A 25,414-nucleotide genomic window follows, 5' to 3' on the forward strand; every position below is an offset into this window, starting at 1 on the left:
CCATAAATATGCCATTGCGCCCTTGCCAACACACCCAAACTAGCGACTGGAAAACCTCCTCTTATGGTCCCCACCACAGCATTCGAGTTCGACAAAGCACTCCCCAACCATGTCGTCCCTCTCGTGGGGTCTGGCTCGGACCCAAGCTCGACTATCCCTCCCCAGTTCTTGGACATAATGATTCGTAGGTTGATACTTCTTCTTCTCCCACTCTCCCAACTTGACGTCGAGTTGTCGAGGGCCCCAGGTTCTCGAGCCAAAGATGATCTTCCAGGCACCGATGAGAAAGCGACACAGGGCGACGTACGAGGTCGGAGGCAGCAACGTAAGCTCCTCGTCTCTTGAAAGATGGGACCAGCCTAGGTCACTCTTCTTAACCGTCACCGGCAAGGCATGCCCAAAAGCACCATCGAAATCACATCCGCTGGGCAGGCGGATATCTGTTTGATCGTCGTTCATGCGACGAAGAGCTTCCATCCAACTGCTCTCCTTGGATCTGCTCCGCCGGTCCGCTTGATGGAACCATGGCAGACCGTTCTCAACATAGATTTGGATCTTGTCAAGGTTCATTTTGCGGAGCTCGTCAAAGATCGCCTCGTATTCCTCGACCCTGAGTTGTGCCGAGACTCTGTTGAGGTCAAGGGTAAGTACCTTTAGCCTGGGACACGAAAGCCGGATCGACTGAAGTTCCTCTGCCGAGAAAGCGTCTCTGAGATGAATACCCTCAGGGTCTTCGCACTCGTGAAGCTGAAGGTCCCGAAGAGTCGCTCCATGTCGATTCAAGATGGTGGGCAATGGCACTTTCCCCCTCCACGACCAGAGACTCAGCGTCTCCAAAGGTGGGCAGGTGGCAATATATTCTTTTGCTGCTCCCAAATATACGTCGGACCGAAGCTCCGCGCCAAGGTTGATGCTGAAACTCTTCAGATTCGTCAGTATTTTGGGGGCGCGGTCGAAAAAGGACGAATAGATCGGACCCCGGCTACACTTCAAGCCTCGCAAGCTTGCCAGATTGACGTACTCGGACCAGAACTCCAGGCATTCAGCAGAGATTCCCCAACCATCCAAGGTCAGGTGACGAAGCGATGTGCTCTGCTTCCCCTCCAGATCCGGAGGAAACCAGCTGTCGAGATTGGGTCGAAGGAAGGTGACGACGGGACTGTACGACTCCATCTGGGGAAAAGAAAGTATCGAGGCGAATTCCAGGTTTGGGGCCGATTTCAAAATCATGTGAAAGACCAAATGATCTTCGATACACGTGGCGTGTATGGTGGTCATCGACAACGAGTTCAAACAAGTCGCGGCCGCCAGGACCTTTTCCGATTCCAGTGGGATTTGTGCGAGCCCGAGCCTCCTGGCACGGAAGATGTCCAGTTTCGCCTTTGGCTGATGGGCCTGCAAGGTCTCGACGATGCCTTTGGTTGGTAGATAGCTGGTTTTCCAAGTCAAGGTCTTTAGGTTGCTGGCATTGCGGAGGACACTCTGCAGCCGGTCCAAGTTGTCGCAAAGGTTTCTGGCACCGGGGAGATCACCATTGCCGAGCTCGAGGAGCAGCGCCGGGAGGTCGCCCTTGCAGGCTGTAAGGTGCCGCAAGCCCTGGAGGAGCTCGGGTGTTTCCCATTCTTCTTGTTTGCGACCGGCCATGTCGATCCAGGATTCCCGTTCGCAGTCCCAGTGCACGGTGATGTGACGGTAGCGGACAAGCCGAGTCACGAAATTGAAGTACTTGCAGGTCCGAGCCACCGCTGCCATCGTGCGAGGGGATTCGTTGTCAACGTACTCAAGGACATGGGCGAGGACTTCAGCCTCGAGATTGAGGATGTTTGTGTCGGTCATGCTTGCTGGCTGTACCGTAAGGTCAGGGGTGGTGTGTTTGAACTGATAACTCCGTCTCTCTCTCTCTCTATCTCTACTCTTGGGGACAAAGGTATCTTCCGTGTGCGGTAGAATATTCTTTGCAATGAGGTGAAAGAAGTCCCTTTGTCAAATATGGCAGAGCGCAGTTATGGAGGTCGAGAAAGACGAGTGAGATGAATTAAGAGGACAAAGCAAAGGCCAGAGGGGCGACCACACAGTCCAAGTCACATCGAACTGCCTGCCTTGGCGAGGTCAGGCAGTTGTGAGGCTGAAGTGAACAAAGCTCAATGCCAGAGCGCGGGGTCAATGGATACCTCGTACTGATTCGTCCGACGCGTGCCAACACGACTCAGGCACCAGATCACGTGTCACCTTTGATATCAGCCTGATCAGTCCCACACAGCTTTGGGAGCGAGAAGCGAGTATTGGATAGTGAGTGCTGAACGTGTCTCATGTCTCTCTAGCTCTATGCTTGTATGCGAATCGTCGGCGGCTCCTCTAACATGCAAGGTGTATCAATGCGTCCCACCAATGTTGCCAAATCCCATGCCCCTTCTCGCCCTTGTGCCTCTAAAGTCCTGAACGCCTCGCTATCATCAGGTGTCTATGTGACCCGTCCTCACAACTCTATCCAACCCGATTGGTGTCGCCCGAGCAGCTAACCGCTCTTCTGTGCCTTCCGGTAGGTGGCTAGATGTCTTCGTCGATGATGGCTTCGTCCAATTCCAAAAGCATCGATTCCTCAAGTAAACTGCTGCTCGCAACATAGCTGAACCCCCCAAATGGATCAGACTTGCTCAATGTTCGGCTGTGTCGTCGCGTAAGAGTGTCGATCGCCCTATCAGTGAATTCTTTGGCAAAGTTCTCGGCCAACTCCGGGTTGGTGACCAGCGGCCTGATGGGTGGTTCGAGCTCCTTGGCCTCCAACTTCTTCCAATCGATTTTCCGGAAAAATCGGTGCTTCTTGATGACGTTGATGTCGTTAGGACCAACTCCAAGTCGCTTCTTAGGCTCCTTGCGCAATAGTCGCGTGAGAAGGTCTTTGGCGTCTGGCGATAGGAAGTAGGGGAGGCTCAGCTTTTGGTACATGATGTTCTGCTGGATCTTAGTCCAACTGCCGCCACCAAAGGGAGGTTTGCCCGTCATAAGATCGCAAGCCATCGCACCCAACGACCACCAGTCGCATGCTTTCCCGTATCCCGGACCCCAGTCAGATTCGTCACTGCCTCTAATGATCTCAGGAGCCATGTATTCGATCGTGCCCACACCCAGACTGTTGCAACGACTCCCGCCCGGGGTACTCGGATCCTGCACAGCGACCTTGCTCAGACCGAAATCTGTCAACAGCAAATGGCCCTCGGCGTTCAACAAGCAATTCTCCGGTTTGAGATCACGATAGATGACGCCAACTGTGTTGTGGAGATAGTCCAGTGCCAAAACAATCTCGGCGATGTAAAATGCAGCCACTTCCTCTGAAAAGAACTTTTCCAATTCCAGGTGACGGAACAGTTCACCGCCTGAGGCATATTCAAGAATCAAGTATAGCTTTTCGTGGTCCTGGAAGGCATAGTAGAGATTGACAATGAATGGATGACGATTGACCAACTCGAGAATGCTGCGCTCGGACATGGTTGATTCAATCCGCTTCTTGTGAACCTTGAGGAATGCTTTCGTGAGTTGCTTTTGAGCAAACAGACGACCCGTGGCATTCTGTCGCACAAGAAGCACCGTTCCAAAGGCCCCATCTCCGAGGCAGCGGATCGGAGTGAAATCTGCCGCGGTCATCTTGCGGACAATCATCGAAGTCGCGCGCTGATCTGCGTCCATCGTGGCAGTAGATGCCGCCGAAGCGACTTCGGTCTCCGCCAGCGATTGACTGACGAAGTCTTGATCGATCTGGACATGGTAGCTGACCATATCTTCGTGCGGCTCCTCCCCTTGGGTGTCCGACGCTGCACTGGCGGCGCTGCTGTTCGCCTCCGAATCCAGGGTATTGCGCACGCGCGAGTTAGAGCGGCTTTGACTGCGAGAATTCAGAGCATCAAGCTGGGCCTTTAAGCCGCTGACACCCGGCGACTGAGGTCTCAGTCCTGGGCTGGCACCAGCCAATGCAGGCAAACGAGGGATAGGTGACAAAACCCGTGGGCTGTTGCGTGACACGTCCGACTCTTCAGCTCCCGAGTCAACGGGAGTGAACCCCCTGACAGTACTCAGTGCTTGGGCGGCATGGGCCGCTTTGGTCTTGTTTTTCTTCTTCTTCCTCTTTGCCGCGGTGGATGACAGGATGACGCTGCCCTTGACTTCTTGTCTTCCTCTTTCGCTCTCCAGTTCGACGAGAGCCCCGTCTTCGCGCGTACTGATCGGCATGGTTTTTTGCGGTGTCACGGGAGGACTCTTGTTTCGAAAAGGGATGATTTCCGGATCGCCTGGGTCCGCGTTGTTGTTCCCCAGCGCAATGGAGTTGAGTGCATCCTCGAAATCGGCTGAGACGTCGGCGGGTGGTGGCATCCCAGTGGGAGTTTCTGGAGCCTTGTCCATGATGGCTTGAGTAGTTGAGATACTCATATTCGCGGGTTCTTTTTTGATGATACCCGCAGGGTAAAAAAAGGGGAGTTTGAGAGTTAGATTAAAACACGATGCTCGAGGCCCAGGCGGCTTGTAGTATTACCGTCCGCCCTTGTTCAGGACGGACCTTGCGCCAGTAGCCAAACCAGAATATGGCCAGTCTTGCACGATGCGAGTGAAGATGACGTTGGAATCACATGGGAAAGTGCAATCCGTCCGCGAGCGGCAGGAGTGAAGTCTGAAATTGTGGCTGAGGTAGTGACGGCGCTTCGACCCATTGAAGGTGACAAGAAATCTACTCTAACCGTAAGTGACCGAGATAGATGAGACGCAAGAGAGAGACTCGTAAAAAGGCCCAAAAGAATAAAGACAGAAGAAGAAGTTTCAGTCCAAGGAGGAGAATGGGGGTGGTGGACGAGGTCAGCAAAAAAAGCCACTGGAGCGCAGCCTGAGAAATTCTGGAGGCGGCAGAGGCGCCCAGTGCCCAGTGCGTTGTCGGCCAACGAAAGCGGGAGGATCGCCTAGAGCCCCCCAATCAGACCATGGCTAAAGAGGCTCCCCCTGCAATTTTTTCATCGCAAGCAGCCTTGGGCCGCGGCCCCGTGTCACCACAGATCTGCCCCAGATATAGCCCGTGCTTCTCCAGAGGCTGGCCTAGCTGCCTAGCTCCCGGCTCTCCGGCTCGCCGAGTGTTTGTTTCTGTTGTTACGAGAATCATCTCGGGAGAACGGATTATCTTTATTCCGCCCTCCCACCACTACAAAAGTCATACCATCCTTTTGTTCCCAAGCCTTTCCAAAGCACACCATAACCTTGCCACTAGATATTCCTCCACATTGCTCGAACCAGGGAACCACGCATATAAATTCCCGCTCGTCAGATCAGGCCAGACCACGTCTTTCTCTTTCAGCATGGCAGTTTCCATCATGGACAAAGTTATTTTGAAAAACATGAGGTTCGACATTCCCGTCGGCCTTGATGCCTGGCGTCGTTTCCGCAAACCTCAGCCTGTGTCGATCACCATCGAGGCTCAGCCTACATCAACCCTTGAGCCGGCGGCTTCCAAGGATGATGTGAATCTCTCCATGGATTATGGCAAGTTGTACAAGAGGATCACCGCGGCATTCAAGGACGCCGATCCCGAAGCCTTTCCGACCATTTATGCCCTGATCGGTTTAATCTCCAGCCTGGTACCAAACTGTGGTCTGCTCACCATCGAAATTGCCCTTCCCAAAGCTTTGCTGCAGGCTAGAGGCGGCATGCTCTACCAATATCAGGTCGACAAGTCCGAGCTGGAAATTGACACTTCAAGCCTCACTGTGACGGTCAAACAGATTGCCTGTACCTGCATCATTGGAGTCAATCCCCAAGAGCGCATCTACAAGCAGACCTTGTTCATCGACGTTAGCGTACCTCTTGTCGACCCTGCTCTGGGAGTTGGTGCTCTGGAAGAACATTACACCGCTGCTCTGCACGACATGGTTCAAACAGTGGTTGAACGCGTCGCAGGTTCAGCGTACCACACAATCGAATCTCTGGCAACGGCCGTGGCCCAGATTGTAACAATGAACTATGGACACACGGTCGCCAAAATCCGCATCGAAAAACCGAGCGCCATTGCTTCCATAGAAGCCGCCGCTGTCGAAATCACCCGCAGCAAAACATTCTTCGAGAACAAAGACTTCTGGAAGGTCAAGCTCCCGTAACATCTAGAGACTCATCCTTTAATCGGACGTTAGGTCGATTATGCTCAATCGAGCACGACGGGGGGACGCTAGAGAAGGGTATATCTGAGTACTCGAGCCAAATTCGCATTCGACTTCTTTCCAGGTGCCTGGAAGACTTGGCCTGGGAATTGCATGGATGTGCATGGCCGAAGATGGGTTTGCAGACTTTTCCGACGGTAGCTTTGGCAGAACTTCGACTGGACGACTTTCTCCTTCGGCTGGTGCTGCTTGGGACGGTGGCGCCTTCTCGCGCACATATGGCTTAAAGAAACTCACGATACGCCGTTGAGGTTCGGCGAGGATCTCACTCGATCCTCCAACCTCGGTGAGAGCTCGGTACTTATTTGCTCTTTTCCTGGGCGTCCGCCGTGTGATGTTGCTCAGCGAATCAAAGGTTTCCTGCGTTTCTCGATAGTCCACTGCTGAGTTGGATTTTCCCCGGACTGGCGAAGAGAAGGGGAGGGATTCCTCTTCGATCGCATTTCTGGATAGGTCCTCTCCCGATGTCACCTTCGCCAAGACCTTCTCTGACTTTTTTTCGCGTTGCGAGAGCACAAGCTGCCTTGTATCGTGGAGCATCGGTTGAATCGTGTTTCCATAAAGCTGAGATGACTCGTGTACGATCCGCCGTCCCGTCTCTGTTGAGCTTGAAGTCGAGGGCCTCGAATGTTTGTCACTACAGGTCTGGTCGCTGAGTACGAATGGGTCGTCTCCACTGCCAATACTGGTTCTGACAGTGTCAAACGATACACTGTCGCGTGCTGACACTGTCTCATGGAAATCATGACGACTCTTGGTGGACTTGAAATGCTCAAACATCGTGGGGGACTGCCCATCGTTCATCTGGCTGGATTTGGATTTGGTGGACTTGGACCTTCGCGGTTCGCTGACGTTGGCCTTTGGGCGGGGACGAGGCGATGAGATGGACTTTGCAGGGTATACCTCAGGCTCAGCAGCCTCGTTGGCAGTGACGACGTAGTTTAAAAGAGCCCCAGGCTGCATACCTCCAGTCGTTTTCGACTTTTTCTCTTTCTGCTTTGCACACTTCCGCGCAGCAAACTTCTTGGGATCATTGTTGATCTCGAACTGGATCTGTTCCCACCGTTGGACGTGCTCGCGAGCCCCGATCTCGACAATGGCCTGGGCAATCCACATCTTTGCTGGCGCATTGGGCAGCCACGGAGGAGATTTGCGCTTCTTGGAAGGGCTCAGAGGAGCATTTCCGTCCGTACCTGCAGTTTCCGTTTCGCCCTCCACTCCTTCATTCTCTTCCTCGGCAAGAAGTTGTAGATGTTCGGGGCTGTCCTTTTCCGCAGCGAGATCCAGTCCAACGACTTCCTCTGGGATCACCGTCACCCTGAGTTCTGGGATCCCGTCACTCACAAAATGTTGTCGTCGTTCGGTGATTTGGTCAGAAGATGTGATATGCGATGCTGCTGCACCACGTTGTAGCCGGTCCGCAAGGAGAGCCGGGGCCATCACTCGCACAAACTTCCAAGCACCCGGTTTGTACATCCAGTCGAACATTTCCGCAGCATAGACACGAAGGGCTTGCATATCGATTTCTCCATCCCAGGCCTTGACCCATGACTTTTCCAATCTCTTCAATTCGTCCGCTGGTGTGACTGCAGGATTCATATAGTATCCCAGTATCTTTCTGTCGGGGAAGTTGTCGGGAATTCGTATCGATTTCCTTTTCATCTTGAAATAGCCGCTCTCGTTGGTCTCGAGCTCGAATTGTAGTCGCTCCCTCCATTCTGTGATTCCATCTTCGTCTCCGCTCCTCACTAGGTCCAAAAGGTCGCTTCCAAACCCTGCCCTGGCGATCTCGCACGCCAGCGTACTTCCAATTCCGGCAACGCCATCCTCATCATAATCGCCACCGCTCAAGAGTGCTACCAGAATCATTCCCTCAGGATCTAACCCGCTGAGCTTCTTCACCCGATGCAAATCCAAAACGCTCACATGTGTGGCAGTCTTGTTGCCTTTCTTCCCATTTCCCTCCTTCGACCAATCCCGTAGCGTGAGGCCAGAGCCAAACATGATGGCATCAACATCCTGTGTCATAACCGCATCCACGATCCCTTTCCGCTGAAGCATCGCACACTCTGCCTCTGCTTCCCCCGGCGCCACGTGCGTGGGATATCGAAACAGGGAAACTAAACCCTTTGACATTTCGCTCTCGACGCATCCCCCATGCCATTTCGACACTGTCCGTCCCCGTTTCGTGAGAGGTTTATTCTTGCCATCATAGACGAAGACAGGCTGAACAGGCAAAGCCAGTAACTTGACAAGGCGGTAGAAGAGTGTTCGAAGAGCCGGGTTTTTGCCCCCTTGCCCGCCGTGCTGGGTCTGGAAATTCCAGATTGCGGCATCAATAGCGATTCGAAGGGGTCGAGATTGTTTCTGCAAATGCTCGATAGAGAGGCGGGAAAGAGCCACGCGTTCGCCTTTACCGATTTCTTTCAAAAGGCTGACATGAGCAGCAAACATATGAGGGTTAGCATAGGATTTTGGTCATGATGCTGGGCTTTTTCATCTTTCTGATGGAATTCACCAGTGGTTCTTCGAGGCAAACAAAGTTGCTTGCTACAGGTTTTATGCCACCGTCGCACAGGAATATGTGGTTGATATGGGTCGACTTACCCAGGAATGCCCATTTCATCAAGCACCGACTGTCCTCACATTTGAGTAATTTTAGACGTGGCCTCTTGCCTAGTATCCTTTCAACGCTCGATTCGCTGGGGCGTGGCGTCGTTGAAGCTGTTGAAGCCGTCGTCGTTGCTTCCCCCTTTGGGTTATTTGTTGACGTGATTGATGTTCCTGCCCCTCGGCAAAACTTCGGCTGTGGCACAATGGAAGTCAGCAGGCGATAACCACTCACACCCACGTGACCTACCAGCCTACCTAGGAACAGAGGTGTGGCAGGCTCGTTCTTTACTGGAAAAAAGTAAAAACCACAGTCGGGATTGGGACGAAGATATGTTGCGGTTTGGCGGTTTGATCACTCGGAAGGATGCTACGAGACAAATATTCGGTCATACAGAAGACGAGGCTGTTGTACACGCTCATCGGGGCAATGCCAGTAATATTTCATTGAAAGCACCCACCAGGTATCGTTTTTTATCATTCTCACGGGAACTCCCAACTCCGAAACATTTCCCAATGTGTATTAACGTCACGGACCCCGGACTTCGTCAAAAAACTACATCAGCTGACAGGATCTCTCTTGCCGGATCGGCCGTCCCAACCACAGCCTTGTTATTCTTCAACCAGCAATTGCGATTCCAATCGATCACGTTCTGGTCCAACCCTGCCTGAAATACCGCATGTATGCAGGTGGTGTTGGAGCCACCGTTCATTTCTGCGTAGTGATTCATGGAAGCACATGCCTCGACGCAATCCTGCCACGTGTAGACAAAGACGGAAGCGAGATCGCCGTCGTTGTACAGAAAGTCGCAGTTCAAACTGAACAATTGGCCCTCCCACTTGGATGGGTAGCTTTGAGAATCCAGAGTTGGACAGTCAAGGGCGAGGGTCGATATCTGGGTGTCGATTAAAGCGGTGTAGTCAGTAGCGAGGGCGGCGGAAGCAGAGACAGATGAAGGAATTGATAATGTTGGGGCTGAATCTGCCAAAAGCACTGTTGAAGTTGCTGTTACCGCTTCCGAGGAAGCTGTCTTCAAGGCTCTGCTCTATTGTCAGCCACAAGTTGTAACCTGCGATAGGTCGATGTCTATGTCAGTCCCATACCTTTGAGAACTAGCACAGGCGCCACCAACTCCTCCTCCGACTATGGCGGCTACAATTATAGCAGTGGCCAGAGCTGTGACAATGCCGAAAATCGTTGGAGTCCATCCAAATGGTAGCCTGTGTTGGTTGTTTCTGTCGTTGCCGTCTTTGCCGTCGTTGCTTGCATCATTGGGCAATATGTACTCTGTCGATTTCTCCGTGTGATCAAGCTCTTTAGGGTGATAGACTTCGGGATAAGAAGGCTGCAGTTGTCGTCAGAGGACCGCACTCTTACAAATAGAGCTTCGATACAAACCTGATAGGACTCTGGCAAGGTACTATAAGGGTCGACTCCACTCCCGCGAGCATCCATGCTGGCAACGGAAAAGGCTTGAAGGCTGTCGGTGTGATTCTGAGGCAGATACCTGCCCTTCGCTCCAAAGAGGCTGATCCCGAGATACGGGTCAAGTGAGAGCTCGAGAGGAAGACCATTGGCGTTGAAGGAGGTGGGAATCAATGTAGGAGTAAATAGAGCGAGATGGATGTCCAAGACCGGCTGCCACGAAGGCCACATATGAAGCATGAAACGTGAAAATTGTGTCGGCCACGTTGAATCTCTGCGCTGTGCTGCCCCCTTGACGCCGAACTAGAGATTTTGCAAGTCGTCTGTAACGGCCCGAGGCGACGATGCTGACCTAGTGTTTCTGGGACGAGCATTTCTAAAAAGGACGTTCTGAATTGATTCGACACCTTGCTAGCGGGGCGTCTACCGTCACCAAGCCGTTACAGCTGGCGCTTGGTGGTGTGTAGCCCAAGGCCAAGTGGGGGCCGATATGTAAGGAATACGGAAGGCTCCGATCCCATTGATCAAGCGAAGTAAATTTAAAGGTTGCCAGAGGCGTAATGTTTCAGGGATTGGATCGCAATGTGTAAGGTCGACCGGCCAAGGGCAAAAGAGCGGGAGTCTGGGAGTGGACATACCGAGTGTTTATTGGTGGCAGCTTCAGCAAGGCAACTTCTTTGGAGCGCTGCTGCTTGCCGAGTTCCCTGGTAGGTTCGGAGTCGGCCCGTGTGCGACTTGAGCCTCTAGATCAAATACGGAGAATACGAGGTACTCCGCATCGATTTCCCTGTGCTTCCCAGATGATCCTGTTGGCTCTTTATGGACCTCGCCTCGCTTCTCCCTTCACAAACCCAGATAGTTTAGGGAGAACCATGGACGATTCCTCGCTACACACGAACAAGGCGGTAGGTCGCTGTTGAGAACCAATCATCTTACCGAGCTTGTGTCCCAGTTGAAACACGTACTAGCTGCTTGGCCGCGGCTGCGAATATCAATCGTTCTATCTCGATGCATATTAGACGATGTGAGATTCGCCTTTGATATGTCGTAAAAATCTGCCAGCCGGCGCAATTAATTCTCTAACGTCGGTTAATGTACCGAGTATTTCGAAGATATATGAAAATGTAGATGCCGAATTAATATTGCGTTGAACTGTAGACGTGCTGATGACTAAGCGACGTATCGCGTTTCTGACTGGTCAAAGGATGTCGCGTTAATGGAGATTTTGTAACGACAACGCCTGATCTTCGCGAGCCAGTCTCCGTGCCACAAGCTCTGTACAACAATTCACTTACTTGCAAGGGAGGTGGGGGCGACGACAAGCAGAATTGACCGAGCAATGGCATCCACCGTCGCCTCCGCCATCCGCCCAAGTCTCCGCGAAGCATCTTCACGCCAGCAATCCGGCAGCCCTCACACACCCACCGGTCGCTTCATATCCTCCGCCCAGTCTTCGCCTGGCTCGTACTCTTTTCGCGCCGAAGAAGATCCCATCATCATCGAGATTGACCCTCGTGGCCTCAGTGCCGGCTTTCAGGGCGAAAGCGGACCGCAGTGTTTCATCCCGTTCACCTCCCAGAACTCTGGGCGAGTGGGTGACTATCGCTCCTTTCTCCCGGGATTCAGAAGACGCAGGCAAGATCTGGCATTGAAGAGCAAGGAGTATGAACTGTGGAGAAACGATCTGGGGGATGTCGACTTGGGGCTGTTGGAAGACAAGTTGGAACGAGCAGTGCGGGAGGCATACAACAAATATCTGTTGGTGGACGCGGGCACTGCACGCTTGGTCCTGGTCTTGCCTTCGTTAGTACCTCATCCCGTACTATCGACAGTATTGACACTTCTGTTCGAGCGATGGAAGTACTCTACTATCACGTTGTTGCCGGCACCGACCATGTCCATTGTCGGGGCCGGATTGCGATCTGGTCTGGTTGTGGAGGTAGGCTGGGAGGAAACGGTGGTGACGGCAATCTACGAGTATCGCGAAATACACGTCCGCCGGAGTATCCGCGCCATGAAGGCTTTGATTTTGAAGATCGGGGCGCTCTTGGAGAGTATCAAGAAGGAGCAAGATGAGTCGATTCGTGATTCTCTCGTGCTTGATTTTGACTTTGTCGAGGAGTTTGTGGATCGCGCTGGTGCATGTCATGCATTATTTCCAATCACGAAAGATGATCTATCAGCAAGGACGACAAAATTGAATCTGGAGGACCAAGGACACGCTGGTGCCTCTGGTGGTGAAACTGAAACCTTGGTGATTGACTGGCCAACGGATACATCTTCTCGACCCATCGCTATCTCGAGACGGGCATTGTGTGAAGCATCTCTCGACACACTAGTCGCACCCAAGACCGATGATTATCGGGACGATCATGAACAGTCAATTAGTCAACTTCTGTACGCGACGCTTCTGGCTGTGTCGTCGGATGTTCGGGGTATTTGCATGTCAAGGATTATCTTTTTAGGTAGGGGTTCATCTCTGGCAGGTTTGTCACAACAGGTCCTGGAAACAACCAACACCATCATCAGCGAGCACGGATGGACACCTATCCGAGGGAAACACACGAAGGTCAAGCGCAGCAGCCTTGCAGAACTTGCTCAAGTGAGGGCCGTCCCCCCTGATACTCGACATGACCTCAATCCTCCGGGGACCGACGACTTTGTTGAGCAACGACTCTTCAAGCAGAAATCGAAGGATGCGCAGCAACCCGTCACTGCCATCCTGCGGCAGGTCGAATCTCTTGGACCATGGGCTGGTGCCAGCCTTGTTGCCAGTCTCAAGGCGAAATCCTTTGTTGAAATTGAGAGGGAGAGATTCCTCTCTCATGGACTGGCCGGAGCACATCGCGACCTAGATCCTAGTGCCCTTCATCAACAGCGCAGCACAGCAACAAAAGGCAGCGAGAGGACTAGCTGGACATTGGCAGGATGGGGGTGAGTCAAGGATCTGAAACGCCATTGAATGTGGTTCGGTCATCACTTGTATTCGTTTGGGGGTACAGCGGTTGGGCATTGTGAATGTATGTGGTTGTCGTCGTTTCACTGTTCCGTCGTTGAGGCGACGTATTCTTCTGCGCGCCACCGCAACGATAGTGAAATGGGTAGACAAAACATTCCCTTTCTGCTCATTGTCTCGTGCTACCTTTTCTTTGTATCGGGATGCCAGCAACAAACTCTAGCTCTCACCACTTCTCTTCATGGGCCACGGCACCGTTGGTACTCTGAGGGAATCTTGTCGGACTTGTGACGTCTCCCTAGCTTCTGACAGCAGTGATATATCTGCTGTGACTTGTTTTCTGTGGAAGGGGAATCGCCGGCTCAGGAAAAGAGCGTGCGCCGACCGAACAAACGGGTTGCCATCGGTGTTTGCCATTGATGGTGACGTCCGCTGCTCTCCCAACCTGCCTTCTGGCACAACGAGGACGTCATTGCCATCCACTGACTTTACCTTGGTGAAGCAAGCGCTACTCTCGACTAGGCCACCAGATGAGTCTGACCAGGACGCCCTTCACCCAAGATCCCAAGTCAAAGACATCCACAAACAAACTCTTAAGGAGAAGCAGAAACAAACAAACAACATCCACATCTGCATCTACATCCACAACCTCACCACGCCATCTCATAGTGACACATACATCAAATATGTCTTCCACGGAGAACCTGAACAGCAATGTCGAGGAGGAGGCGAACACCTCCAGCAACAGCTTGAACAGCATCAAGTCGGTCTTCTCGTCGTTGAGACGCGCCGCCACAAACGACAGCAAGAAGAGCGACGCGTCGTCGGACTCAAAGTACGACCCCCTCACCATCCAGCCCGACCCTCTCCCGGACAATCGCAGCGAGATTGAAGGTCTCCTCAACCGTCAGCTTAGCGCGCTCGACCACCTCCGCCGCACCGTCGTCGCCCGCAACCAAGAAATCAAAGACTACTGCTCCCGCGCAGCCTACTACTACAACCTGCGACCGCGAGTCGCACCCTCGTTTCTCCGCCAGCTCGACATCGAGATCCACGTCCTTCGCCAGCAGCGCAACCGATTCCAGGCCCTTGTGGATATGCGCCACAATGAGATCGTGCGCATGGCTGAACATCGGAAGAAGTTGGATGCGGACCAAGGCCTGGATTGCAACGTCTATGACATGTATCTCGATTTCCGTCGCGTTTCTGAGTGGGAGCAGCTGTTCTCAATCTGAAAAGAAGTTTGCAACTGCATCAACGTTCAACGGTAGATCGGGCCCTGTGACAGCCAATAGTGACAAGGAGTTCAAGGGTCAAAAACAAGTCACTTGGTGACAACACCAAGGGGCTAGAGGATTGTGAAAATTCAAATCACATGGGACACGTCAATGGGACAGCGTTAACAGCATTTGTTTTTCAAGGGGAGATTGGCGAGCTGGCGAGCTGAGAGAGATGATACAAGTGGAGCTTAGGCTCAAAGGGTCCCAGTATCACGACTTCTCACAATATGATATCTGTCACGACCAACGTCGCGTGGGGGGAGAGATATGAACATTGGCTTTGGCATAGTGTTCAAGCACAAGGATAGTGCAAGAAACTTCTAGCTGAATGGACAGGGCACGGAAGGGCGTGCGACAAAACGAGATGAAACAACCGGACATACAAGTCGTGATGGATGATCTGGAATTTGCGCTTTGACTGATGGGCTGAACTTGGGATAAATCGTTGAGGGCATGGCATTTTTTCTTGTATGCATTGGGGGTTGTACTTGGGGCGCGTCCCTTGCCTGCATTTGTTACTCGAGCAGCATTCATTGCAGTAGCAGCCTCATCGCGTCGCACGAGATAGCTGACATGCATGCAAAGTAATTGATCATGATCGATATGACATTCAAAAGACTGGGCCATTCATTGATTGATTGACCTGGTATCTCCATCATCCTCGGTGCTACCGAACAACTCTATCTAGCCAGGAATGATATCGACGTCCCCGAAAATGTCCATTCGCTTTTGACGTGTATAGATAGTCAGTCGTGGCGCAGACGATGGGGTGGTGGTGATGGCGGCGGCGACGAGGTAACTCGATCTGCGCAGTTGTCGTCGTATAGTACGTACAGCACCCTACAGTACAGTACGTATCCTTTGGCTGCTGCTCATGCTCTGCATTTTTATTTATCTACCTACGTAACTCGTGCCTTGTATACAACAGGTAGATAGATTATCTACTCGTATATGTACTGTAGGTGCATATATACACACACATACCGAGCTAGCTAGCTAGCTATCTAGCTAGGCAGCTAGACACGACCGTTTTGTTGTTTCTTTTGTCTCTCTGCCAAACTACCGTACCACCCCTGGCCGGTGTCTATCTCTCTCCCTCCCTCCCTCTCTCTCCCCCTCTCTTCAATCCATATCTGCGGCCACGCACCCCCAAGTCAAGCGCAAGTCAACCCAGGTCGCAAACAACACCCCCCCCCGAACCTCGAACCGCGAACCGCGAAACGTAACCTCGAATCTCTAGAATATGTATCTACACATCAACGACTCCCAGACCTCTGCACTTGGCGCGGAAATCGTCCATGCCGACGTACGCGCCGCAGATGCGCCGCTTGCCCTCGAAGCCGAGCCGGCCGTGCAGGACGCGCCAGTTGTCGAAGATGACGGGCTCGCCGGGCCGCAGCATCACGGTGATGAGGAACTCGGGGCTCTCGAGGATGCGGCTCCACTCGCGCGCGGCCGCGTACCACGCCTTCAAGGCCGTGTGGTTAGGGAACGGCGGCGGCGTCGACGTCGACGTCGGCGGCACCCGGTCGAGGTTGTTCCATCGGATCTGGACCAGAGAGGTCGGGCTCGCACCTTGGTGCTGCGGGGGGCCTGGCGGCGACGAGTGCACGAGCACGGGGTAGCCCTGGACCGAGCTGGCCGTGTTGTAGAATTCCCCGGCTGACGAGCCCAGCGCGGCCGATGTCACCGGGTACGTGCTCAGCGCGCGGTAGTGTTGGGGGAATTTCTCGTACAGGTGCGTGGCGGCGGCGAAGCCGTCTACGAAGGTCGACTCGCCGCCCTTGTCGGCGGGGGTGAGGCAGTGGAAGAGCTGCAGCCCCGCCGGGTCGGTGAAGTAGGTCGTGTCGGTGTGGGGTGGCAAATAGTCGTCGGTGTACGCCGTGTCGATCGGGTTGGGCTCCGAGGTGAAGTCCCAGAAGCCGCCGTAATGTGTGGGTCGGATGTGCGAGATGCGTTCAACGAGGGATTGCGTCGCGCTCGGGGTGGGTGGCGTGGAAGGGATAAAGCACAGACCGTAGGTGTGGATGGACTCGAGAAACTGGGCCAGGCCGGACGTGGACGAGTTGTCCATGATTGACGGGAAGGGTACCCGAGGTAGTGATGTCGACGAAGGAGAGACGTGCGTCCAGTTTCTCTTAGGAACGGCCGGCGCAGCAGCCTTGTTGCTGGCTTGTATAAAGGGGGGATGGGTCTGTAGCCATTCCCACGGGTACACGCTTCGGTGTCTCCCTTGCCCGTCAGTACCAGATACGCCATCACCGCTCGCAGATGCCGAGTCTGTCGTCGCCGTGGCTGGCCAAGTGACTTCCAGTCCCTCTGGTGTGGACTGTACACTCGAGACCTTCACCTCCGGATCGATGGCAAAAGTGTCGAGTTGTCGCTGATGGGTGCTTGGATGTTGGCATTCCGGGCAGGGACAATGATCTCTCAGCCAAAATGACGGATACCGCAGTGCCACACCTGTGTTGAAGTCCACGATGAGTTCTTGGTTGGCCATGTCATTGACCAGGACACGGGGGAGAGCCCCGCCGGTCGACGTCGCGGCGGATGTGGTTTGATATCTGCGGCCTATGAATGCTGTCGGGATTCGACATGGTGTCTGTATGCTCCGCGGATATGAGCTCTTCACGGAAGGGCACCTTATCGCTCGTGCGCCTGCCCCCGCCGTTGAGAGATGTCTTAACCCTTGCCTGGCGTATCCATTCCCTTGGACCTGGATCTTGAAGGCCTTGCGCAGACTCGGGCAAACCCGGGGCTGCATTTTATATAGGGGTTTGTGCTCTTCTTGGTTGTGGTCTGGAATGGCTAGCAAGATGTATATATGGGCAACGAGAGTCTCCTTTCAGTCTTCGAATATGATCCAATGCACATCGCATGAATTGCTTGCCAGTTGGTGCCAGTGTCCGGACAGGTGGAAGAGAATGGGATGTTGCTTGACGGCAAAGATGCCTTTTTCGGGCAAAGTCTGGGCAGTCACATGTCACCCATATTAAGCCTCAGTCACCACCACCACCACCAACTCATCTCCCTTTCTTCCTCCAGCAGACAAACACAAGTATCAAAAAAGACAATGCTGCAGACAGCCTTGGAACAAAGCTCGCTGTGCCATGACAACCTACGCTAACCCAGCTGACCCCCTGCAAGCTGTCGCAAAACCCCGTCGGCTTTGCATGCTCTCTCCTGTTGATGAAGGATGTTGGAGGAATCAACCGAGTGCTCAACAGTCCCCAATCGGAGTCAATGGACCTGCTCTGGCCCGCTATAGGGTGGTACTTTCAAGCTCTAGACACTCCTGGACCATGGCCCATCAGAGTAAGTCGCCGTGCTCGCCCGTTAGATGCTTATCTTTCACTAGACCCAAGGGTGGGAAAGCAGCTTCTTATCAACAAAACTTTATTGGTGAGTGATGGGGCTTTCCCTCTTGCATCATTGCCGACCGATCGAGCAGCGCGGTAAATGTTTTTGTTAAAAGAGCATGGCATGTGTGGGAGCTGTAGTTCCTTGCTCTTCATTCAGTTCATTCCCTCAGCTAGCATGGAGCATGAAAAGACCGCAGACCACCAACCTGGCGATACGAGCAAAACGGAAGAGTCTGATGCAAGGCGCCGTTCAAGTCTCGTTGATGTGCGCGACGATGAGTTCATCAACGTCTCTGGCCATAAACAAGAGCTCGACCGCCTCTTCAGCTCCTTCAGTGTCGTGTCGACAGCCATCACCACCGGCAATGTATGGATTGCCCTTGCTGGCACCATCGCCGTGGCCATTTTCAATGGCGGTCCCACTGGCATAATCTACGAATTCATCGTCGTCTCCTTCTTTTACTGGTTCATTGCAGCCAGTGTTGCCGAACTGGCTTCCGCAATTCCTTCTTCTGCGGGAGTCTATCACTGGGCTACGGTCACGGCTGGGCCACGTTATGGTCGCGTATGCGGATATTTGGCAGGATGGTGGAACTTCTTCGCCTGGATCTTTGCCACGGCCGTGACCTTGCAGATCACGGCAGCTATAATCATTACGATGGCCCAGCTCAATGCATCAACCTATGAGTATCAGCGGTGGCAGGTCTTTGTGCTCTTCTTGTTCTGCGCCTGGCTTTTCGCAGCAGTCGTGCTGTTCTTCAACAAGGCCATCCCCCTTCTCGAGCAAATCGGGGGCTTCTTCATCATTGCCGGGTTTTTGATCACGGTCCTCGTCTCAGCTATTATGCCGCACGTGCAGCATAGAGAATATGCCACTTCCCATCAGGTGTGGAACTCGTTCACAAATTTGACGGGGTATAGCAGTTCTGGATTTGCTTTTCTACTGGGAATGCTGAACGGAGCGTTTGCGGTCGGAGTGCCTGACCTCACAAGTCATTTGGCCGAAGAGATGCAAAAGTCAGTATTGATCACCCTTGCGCGAACAAGACTTTGGCCACTGACAAGTTCCAACAGTCCCAGCAAAAACATTCCGGTAGCAGTGTGAGACTCCACCATCTCTGTCTCCATAGCTCTTTTGTTTTCAAGCGTAACTGAACTGCTTCCAGGCTTTGGCAATATATCATCGGCTTCCTCACCGGCCTACTGTTTCTGATTGCGGTCCTCTACGGCCTGACCGACCTCGACAGTCTCTTTGACACAGGCTACGTCTTCCCACTCGGCGAGATCTACCGCCAAGGTACAGGCACCAGTGCTGGGGCTATTGGCCTTTTGTTCCTCGTCCTTGCGCCCACCACGATTGCCTGCATGGGATGTTATTTGACGGCCTCGAGAGTGAGTTATGCCACAACACCTGGCCATTTCTCTCGTGAAGGGGACGATGTTACTCACGAACGGCCTAGATTTTCTGGACATTGGCCCGTGATCGCGCCACTCCTTTTGCGGGATTCTTCTCAACGGTCTCTCCGCGCTTGAAAGTCCCGGCGAACTCGATCGTTTTGTGTGCAGTGATCTGCACGATCCTTGGATGGTAAGTCCCTGACTAGAGAGAGATCGTTGTCTCTTTGATTTCCCTTGCAATACTGTTGAGCGGTCTGGGTTAACATGGTATAGTATCTACGTCGGTAATCTGACCGCCTTTAACGCCTTTACCAGCTCTTACATCGTCCGTAAGTCTTCTCCCCATGAGCCAATCCCCCATGACGAAGACTGTTTGCTAACCCTGCGTAGTCTCCATGGGTTCGTATCTCTCCGCGATTTTGCCGAATCTGCTATCCCGACGAACAAAGGTTGTCCCGGGACGGTTCTATATGCCCGGCGCGATCGGGCTCGTTGTCAACACGGTCTCGTGCCTGTTTATGATGGCCTTTATTGTGATTTTCTGCTTTCCGGTGCGTTTCCTCCCCAACCCCTCCCTCACTGCTGGGTACAGTTGGTGGTACATTCAATGCTGACCACAAATACTAGTTCGCCATGCCCGTCGACGCCGAGACGATGAGTGAGTGTCTCTTTTCTTTCTTTCTTGGCTGTCCCCCTTTCCTTTGCCCGGGAGATGTGCGTCCAGCTGATCTTCGCGTAGATTATACGTGCGTCATTTTCGGGGGACTTACCATTATCATGGGCACTTTCTACCTGCTTCTGAGACGGCAGTATGATGGGCCTCGCGTGATCATGCTCGGTAAGAGCGTGGAGATGACCGCGCAGGAATACCGCAACTCGATCGCCGCGTGAAAGACGACAACTGGACGATCAAGGCCATTTCGGATGACATATATCCGCACCCGGGAAATCACTTTCGAGTTCTCGAAGCCAACAAGCAACCTATCAAAATGTTCTCGTCCTTTTCCCCACCTCTTTTGACATTGGGTTTGTTCGTCTATTCCAGCCAGCTGGCAAGTGGTAAGGGTGACCAATGGCCCCGGCAGTCTATTTTGAGTTTGGCGATTCTTTGTCCTGTTCCACGATGAAGAAAGAATCACTTGTCGCAGCCCTCGACAATTATATTCTCAAACCATTGTTTCCAAGGTCCATGGTTCTTTGTCAGACCTAGTCAGGGGGGTGTGTGTCCTTTGTTTCTATTTCTGGCGACCTATCCAGCGAATGTTTGATAAATCTCTCGATAGTATCCCCCTCTGTCGAGGACGTATATACCTCTGAATCCAACAGTGTACGGATATACCACCATCGATCTCACAGTTTGTGTCTGCTTGCTTTTCGTGTTCGTTAGTTGCGCGACTTACTTTCTTTCCTTGGTAAAAATTTTCAGACATGAGCGCACCCAGACAGTCGTCGCCATTATCGGCGGACGTGGAGATACCCTGTTCGATCGTTGCAGCACTGCGCGATACATCCGACGTCAAGGCACAGGGGGCTGCGTCAGACAAGGTGTTGCGGATGGACACGATTCAAGAAGAATGGCCCGAGGCAGAAGACGACATCCATTGTCTGCCCTGCTTGCATGCAGCTGGTGAAGCGACCCAGACTGACGACGGCACCAGTCCCGTCGATCAATCCGAAGCAGTTCCTGAATATGTTCTGAAGATCCGAGCGGCCGTCAGGCTGCAGGGCCAGCGGCTGCAGAAGACGCCATTCGAGAGCGAGCAACCAGAGAAGCATGAGAGTGGAGGCGAGAAGCTGAACTCCCACACCAAGATCAGCAGCAAAAGAAAGCGGACCTCACTACTCTCGAGCGCAACGGAGCGTGGAAGGAATGTGGTATCCGAGGTCAAGTCCCGAAGCAAGAGGTTGTCGACAGTTCTCACAATGCAAACAAAGCACGATTCTGCTTCGGCCGAAGTCACATCAGAACAACAGAAGCGCAGGTCGCTTCCTCTGGTTGTGGAAGAGGTGGAGCGTCCTTCCGTCCTCACATCTCAGCGAAGGAGAATGTCCGCTATCTTCTCTCCGATGCGGACGAAGTTGCCTGAGCAAGACAAAGAAAAGCCAAAAATCAAAAGCAAGACTCGTACCCCAATCTACCGTGTCGCAGGAGAAAATAACAGCACGACTCAGAATGCGGAATCCATAAAGAAACCTTATGCCGACAATGTCGAGTACACGGATAGCAACAGTGATGACGATGGCGAGGATGTAGGCCTGCTTTCGCTCAGACGGTCGGGATCATCCCAGCCGCATAGTTTCGATGCGTCCCATTTCTATACACCAATGGTCCCAGCTGGTTCGAGGCGGGGCCGTGAGTACCGCATTGGTAAAACACGATTCAGCCATGCCATTGATTCCGCAAGAAAGCTGGCGTCGAGGAGCGCTAGGGGAGTCAGACACAACGTTGGCGATGCACTGAAAGCCCGAGGCAGGGGTCGCGGATGGTCGAAATTGAAGATTTGAGATCGACACCTGCGCCAACAGATGCTAGTCGGGCTTGGCTGACTCAACAGCAAGGCGAACGAAAGCACTAGTGCTTGCCCACGAGTAGATGCTTGTAGAACCAAGTGATCTTGTCAAAGTGTTTCGTAGTGGGGAGTTTAGGATCGCAAAAACTTCGGTGCTTCAACCCGGACCGTGGTGGGAAGGTGGAAGCTATTTGTTAGTGTGCATGGCCAGTCAATACATAGAAAGCAGCAATTTGCATTATAACCATCGCGCCATCTTGCAGGTTGACCACTTGCCCGAACTTGGGTATTATTATGTTGTTCATGCGCATTGGGGTGTGTTGTCCAGTGATTTGTGCCGCCCATCGGGATTCGCAATCCCCGTCAGAGCACCATTGAACCCTGCCTGAAAGCACCTCGTAGCCAGCGGCATACCCCCTCTTTCGGAAACGGCTCAAGCCTCGCACGTCACCGAGATCCCGATGTGCTTGAAGAGGTAAGAATGGAGGGATCTGAACCTCGTATACTGGCGCACCCTGGCAAAGCGGAAAGGTATCTCTGCAAAACGCGACCATGGCGGAACGGAAGCCTTCACTCGGCGCTGCATTCACATAATCTGCGTTGCTGATGGAACGCTGCGGCATGGAGGGAAAGACGAGGAAATATAGGTAAAGGGTAGGAAGAAGAACGATTCGTCCGCTGGTCCCCGAGACGGCTGGAGGGTAATTTGTACTTCGTCTCTCGTGGAACGGAGATAGAGAATTTCGAGAAAAATGCTAAATATGGTCTGCGCGTCGGAGAAGGAGGCCTATTTAGTCGATTAGCGGTTGGATTCAAAGAGGTTAGGCATGTTCAAGCTGGTGTGTGTGAGGCTGGTGGTGCTTGTTGGACTTGGTCTTGGTGGGCAGCACAAACCCAGCACAAACCCAACTGGGTTTGTGCTCGTCCTTGGCAGTCGCTTGGTGCGAAAACCTGCGAAAGCCTCTTTTGATGAGACTTCAACCCTCCTCGTCGCCTCGTTGCCTCTGTCCAACCCGACGACCCAATGCTGAAATCCATCCCCGGTCAAGCTATCCGTGGCCATCCTCATCGAATCACACCTTCTCTGGTGCATAGGCGCTTTCAGAATGCCATCAGTGCCCCTCGAGGCTCCAGCACCATCTCCAGCCCATATTAAACGAATCGTCTTTGTCATCAGCCAGTTTGTGTGATATGGGTGGTCTCAAGATCTATTGCCTTGGGCAGGCTACAAAGAGACGACGATGGACAAAGACAGCAACGACGATGATGATGGGAAGGTCCCGAAGCCGTACGATGGCCCATTTCTATTCATCAACAAAACCTCGGCGACCCTGGCCCGAAGTCGAGACGAGAGTTTCACTATATCCTCGCATGTGTCCAAAACACATCGCAAATGGTTGAAAGAAGAGAGGCTCAGGCGATTGCATGCATCTAGCAGCAAGGCTGTGGCAGCCCAACGATCGATTCTTCCAGCGGCAGCATCGCGATTCCCAGGGGCTGGTCCATCAGACGCCGTCCTAGTGGACCATTCTGCGCCTGCACGGGCAGTCACCGACCCCAGTCAGTTACAAGACGACGGTAGCGCTTCGCGAGACATCGTACGACGTTCAGTGGTCGAAAGGGTGCGTGGCGACGAGCATAGTCATCCTGTTTACCCTTTCGAGGGCAGCCAAGAAAATATTGACCAACAACGAACCGCCTCCTACGAGCTATGGAACAGGCGTGCTTGGGCGATCAAAAAACCCTCTCTAGGCCTTTGGAAGGGTAATTCTGACCCCTTTTCGGCTGCCGCGGTGCCTCTTGCTACCCCAGACCACGAGATCATCCGACTAGCTCAGCGATTTTTCGTGTTTGTGGCTTCGCCAGACCAGACGAGTGCAGTGTGGAGGGCTCCAATAGCCGACACTTCCAGTTCGCACGTTCATCTGGACAAAACTATAGGAGACGAAGCCGAAATCCATGCTATCCTGGCCGCAGGTTATGCCGTAAATGGAGAGCTTTCCCCGCAGCTTTCCGAGCAGTCCATGACCCGGCAGCTGTTGCATAAAACCAAGGCTGTCGCACTCCTTCGAGATAGGCTAGTGAAACACGGCTTTTCACCTGGCGTCACTACATTGATCCGTCTCCTCATCTCTCTTGACTTTCACGCCTCTGATGATGAATCGGCACTGGTTCATTTGCGTGGCCTCTGGGCCATGGCCTCGACGACACCTGGAGTTCTGGTGGATGCCCAAAATCTCCTCATGATCAGCGATGCGTGGATCTCCATATCACTACTGAAGAGACCCGAAATATCGCCGGAACGATACGACCCCGGCCCACGTTCGCAGCATCCGTTTGACGAAGCTCTTCGAGAACTGGAAGATAAACATGGCATTGCCGTTACTGATGGTGCCAAGAGCGCAACACCGGAGGCTGCATTCGACGAAAAGATGTGGAGGCTGCTGGAGAGTGCCCATGAGATTGTCAATGCAAAGAGGATAGTGGGCGAGATCACTGATACCAAGTTACAAGAGTCGGTTGTCCATTGGATAAACAGTCGGAGCACTGCCATCAGCGGCTTCTGTACCACTGGGTATGTGGATGCGACAGAACTTGCACAGTCACCTACGCAGGATGATGCGAACAAGGTCAAGCAAACATTGATGGCTGCCGCGTGTCTTTGTGGAATGATGTTGATGAACTTCAAATTCTTGGATCTGGCCCACAACTTCAACTTCAGCAAAACATGCCAAAAGATTGAGCAAGTCCTCCACAGTGTCTCGCAGGCGCTGGAACAAGCGCGTCAACCAGCACAAGACAGCGACTACATGTGGCTTTTGTTTCTCGCCGCCATGGGCAACGATATCTTTACCGGGAGGGGCGATGTCACTTACTCGTCGTGGCCGGTTACAGAGTTCCACTGTGTCAGTGAGCGTCTAAGCGTCCTTGTGGACCAGCAGTCCCCAGCCGCCATTTTGCGCAGGTATCCATGGTATCCAGAAATGGACATTTTCCTGCTCGAGCTACTTTGTCAGAGGGAACCTCGCGCACCTATCATCCCGTGGTCGAGGTGGCGGGATATTCTGAACCATGCTTGACGCTGAGGAGGGGGAGAACCAAACAAGAAATGTACCGCTGTTCTGTTCTGGCTTGTACAGCACCTCGCCTCATCACACCCCGAGCCATGACGAAGGTGCTGAGAAAGTCATCGATACGGCAGCGCGAGGATACAAGGCGTGGTGCGGCGTCTCCTCACGACAACTGTATCCTCGATTTGTGACTCCCATTGAGACACGAAGGGCGTCTTCTCACTCCCACGGTGTACACGATCGTGCAACACACTACGCCGCGAGGTAACTAAACATCCATCGATATCGAGTCTCCCAGTCTGCCTATCGATCTATCTATCGGTTTGTTAGCCAGCCACCAATCTCACAGCCTACCTGTCTATCAATGAGCCAGTCAACCAGTCTGCCCGCCGGCCTCCTCCAATTAGCCAAAGCAGCCAGTTCAACCAGGTGATGATGATGATGATGATGACGACGACGAAACAACGCCCCAGCCAAGTTACGGGTATGTAATCATGAGGTTATGTAGTTGCTACTTCCAGACAAATGAGTTTTCTCTCTTTCAAATACTGGTAGAAAGAACATGGATTTTGTCCAGGGTTAGGTTCTATCTTTTTTCGGCGGCTCGCTCACT

The 25,414-nt window shown here is 53.0% G+C and overlaps 11 protein-coding genes across 11 annotated transcripts; 6 read left to right on the top strand and 5 right to left on the bottom strand.

Annotated features, from left to right (window-relative positions):
• Positions 1-39: 39 nt before the first annotated feature.
• AYO20_09050 (hypothetical protein) lies at positions 40-1,836 on the bottom strand (the record flags this gene model as incomplete). Its single annotated transcript, XM_022647322.1, has 1 exon — positions 40-1,836. The coding sequence occupies one exon, from the start codon at positions 1,834-1,836 to the stop codon at positions 40-42; it is 1,797 nt and encodes a 598-aa protein (XP_022496686.1).
• A 711-nt stretch (positions 1,837-2,547) lies between these two features.
• Positions 2,548-4,422, bottom strand: AYO20_09051 (hypothetical protein; the record flags this gene model as incomplete). The annotated part of the gene is made up of 1 exon (XM_022647323.1): positions 2,548-4,422. One exon carries the CDS (start codon positions 4,420-4,422, stop codon positions 2,548-2,550), a length of 1,875 nt encoding a protein of 624 aa, XP_022496687.1.
• Positions 4,423-5,333: 911 nt separating this feature from the next.
• Positions 5,334-6,128, top strand: AYO20_09052 (dihydroneopterin aldolase; the record flags this gene model as incomplete). The annotated part of the gene is made up of 1 exon (XM_022647324.1): positions 5,334-6,128. The coding sequence occupies one exon, from the start codon at positions 5,334-5,336 to the stop codon at positions 6,126-6,128; it is 795 nt and encodes a 264-aa protein (XP_022496688.1).
• Positions 6,129-6,166: 38 nt separating this feature from the next.
• Positions 6,167-8,642, bottom strand: AYO20_09053 (hypothetical protein; the record flags this gene model as incomplete). The annotated part of the gene is made up of 2 exons (XM_022647325.1): positions 6,167-6,171; positions 6,221-8,642. The coding sequence occupies 2 exons, from the start codon at positions 8,640-8,642 to the stop codon at positions 6,167-6,169; spliced, it is 2,427 nt and encodes an 808-aa protein (XP_022496689.1).
• Positions 8,643-9,346: 704 nt separating this feature from the next.
• AYO20_09054 (hypothetical protein) lies at positions 9,347-10,464 on the bottom strand (the record flags this gene model as incomplete). The annotated part of the gene is made up of 3 exons (XM_022647326.1): positions 9,347-9,839; positions 9,903-10,144; positions 10,198-10,464. The coding sequence occupies 3 exons, from the start codon at positions 10,462-10,464 to the stop codon at positions 9,347-9,349; spliced, it is 1,002 nt and encodes a 333-aa protein (XP_022496690.1).
• A 1,099-nt stretch (positions 10,465-11,563) lies between these two features.
• AYO20_09055 (hypothetical protein) lies at positions 11,564-13,162 on the top strand (the record flags this gene model as incomplete). The annotated part of the gene is made up of 1 exon (XM_022647327.1): positions 11,564-13,162. The coding sequence occupies one exon, from the start codon at positions 11,564-11,566 to the stop codon at positions 13,160-13,162; it is 1,599 nt and encodes a 532-aa protein (XP_022496691.1).
• Positions 13,163-13,866: 704 nt separating this feature from the next.
• On the top strand, positions 13,867-14,415 carry AYO20_09056 (hypothetical protein; the record flags this gene model as incomplete). The annotated part of the gene is made up of 1 exon (XM_022647328.1): positions 13,867-14,415. One exon carries the CDS (start codon positions 13,867-13,869, stop codon positions 14,413-14,415), a length of 549 nt encoding a protein of 182 aa, XP_022496692.1.
• A 1,294-nt stretch (positions 14,416-15,709) lies between these two features.
• On the bottom strand, positions 15,710-16,960 carry AYO20_09057 (hypothetical protein; the record flags this gene model as incomplete). The annotated part of the gene is made up of 1 exon (XM_022647329.1): positions 15,710-16,960. The coding sequence occupies one exon, from the start codon at positions 16,958-16,960 to the stop codon at positions 15,710-15,712; it is 1,251 nt and encodes a 416-aa protein (XP_022496693.1).
• Positions 16,961-17,997: 1,037 nt separating this feature from the next.
• On the top strand, positions 17,998-20,111 carry AYO20_09058 (hypothetical protein; the record flags this gene model as incomplete). The annotated part of the gene is made up of 8 exons (XM_022647330.1): positions 17,998-18,839; positions 18,897-18,923; positions 18,989-19,214; positions 19,283-19,410; positions 19,494-19,549; positions 19,611-19,771; positions 19,848-19,878; positions 19,960-20,111. 8 exons carry the CDS (start codon positions 17,998-18,000, stop codon positions 20,109-20,111), a joined length of 1,623 nt encoding a protein of 540 aa, XP_022496694.1.
• A 537-nt stretch (positions 20,112-20,648) lies between these two features.
• AYO20_09059 (hypothetical protein) lies at positions 20,649-21,725 on the top strand (the record flags this gene model as incomplete). The annotated part of the gene is made up of 1 exon (XM_022647331.1): positions 20,649-21,725. One exon carries the CDS (start codon positions 20,649-20,651, stop codon positions 21,723-21,725), a length of 1,077 nt encoding a protein of 358 aa, XP_022496695.1.
• Positions 21,726-22,971: 1,246 nt separating this feature from the next.
• AYO20_09060 (hypothetical protein) lies at positions 22,972-24,810 on the top strand (the record flags this gene model as incomplete). The annotated part of the gene is made up of 1 exon (XM_022647332.1): positions 22,972-24,810. The coding sequence occupies one exon, from the start codon at positions 22,972-22,974 to the stop codon at positions 24,808-24,810; it is 1,839 nt and encodes a 612-aa protein (XP_022496696.1).
• Positions 24,811-25,414: the final 604 nt, after the last annotated feature.

The sequence above is a fragment of the Fonsecaea nubica genome (assembly GCF_001646965.1).
Source record: "Fonsecaea nubica strain CBS 269.64 chromosome Unknown Scaff79, whole genome shotgun sequence".
Classification (NCBI taxonomy): Eukaryota; Fungi; Ascomycota; class Eurotiomycetes; order Chaetothyriales; family Herpotrichiellaceae; genus Fonsecaea; species Fonsecaea nubica.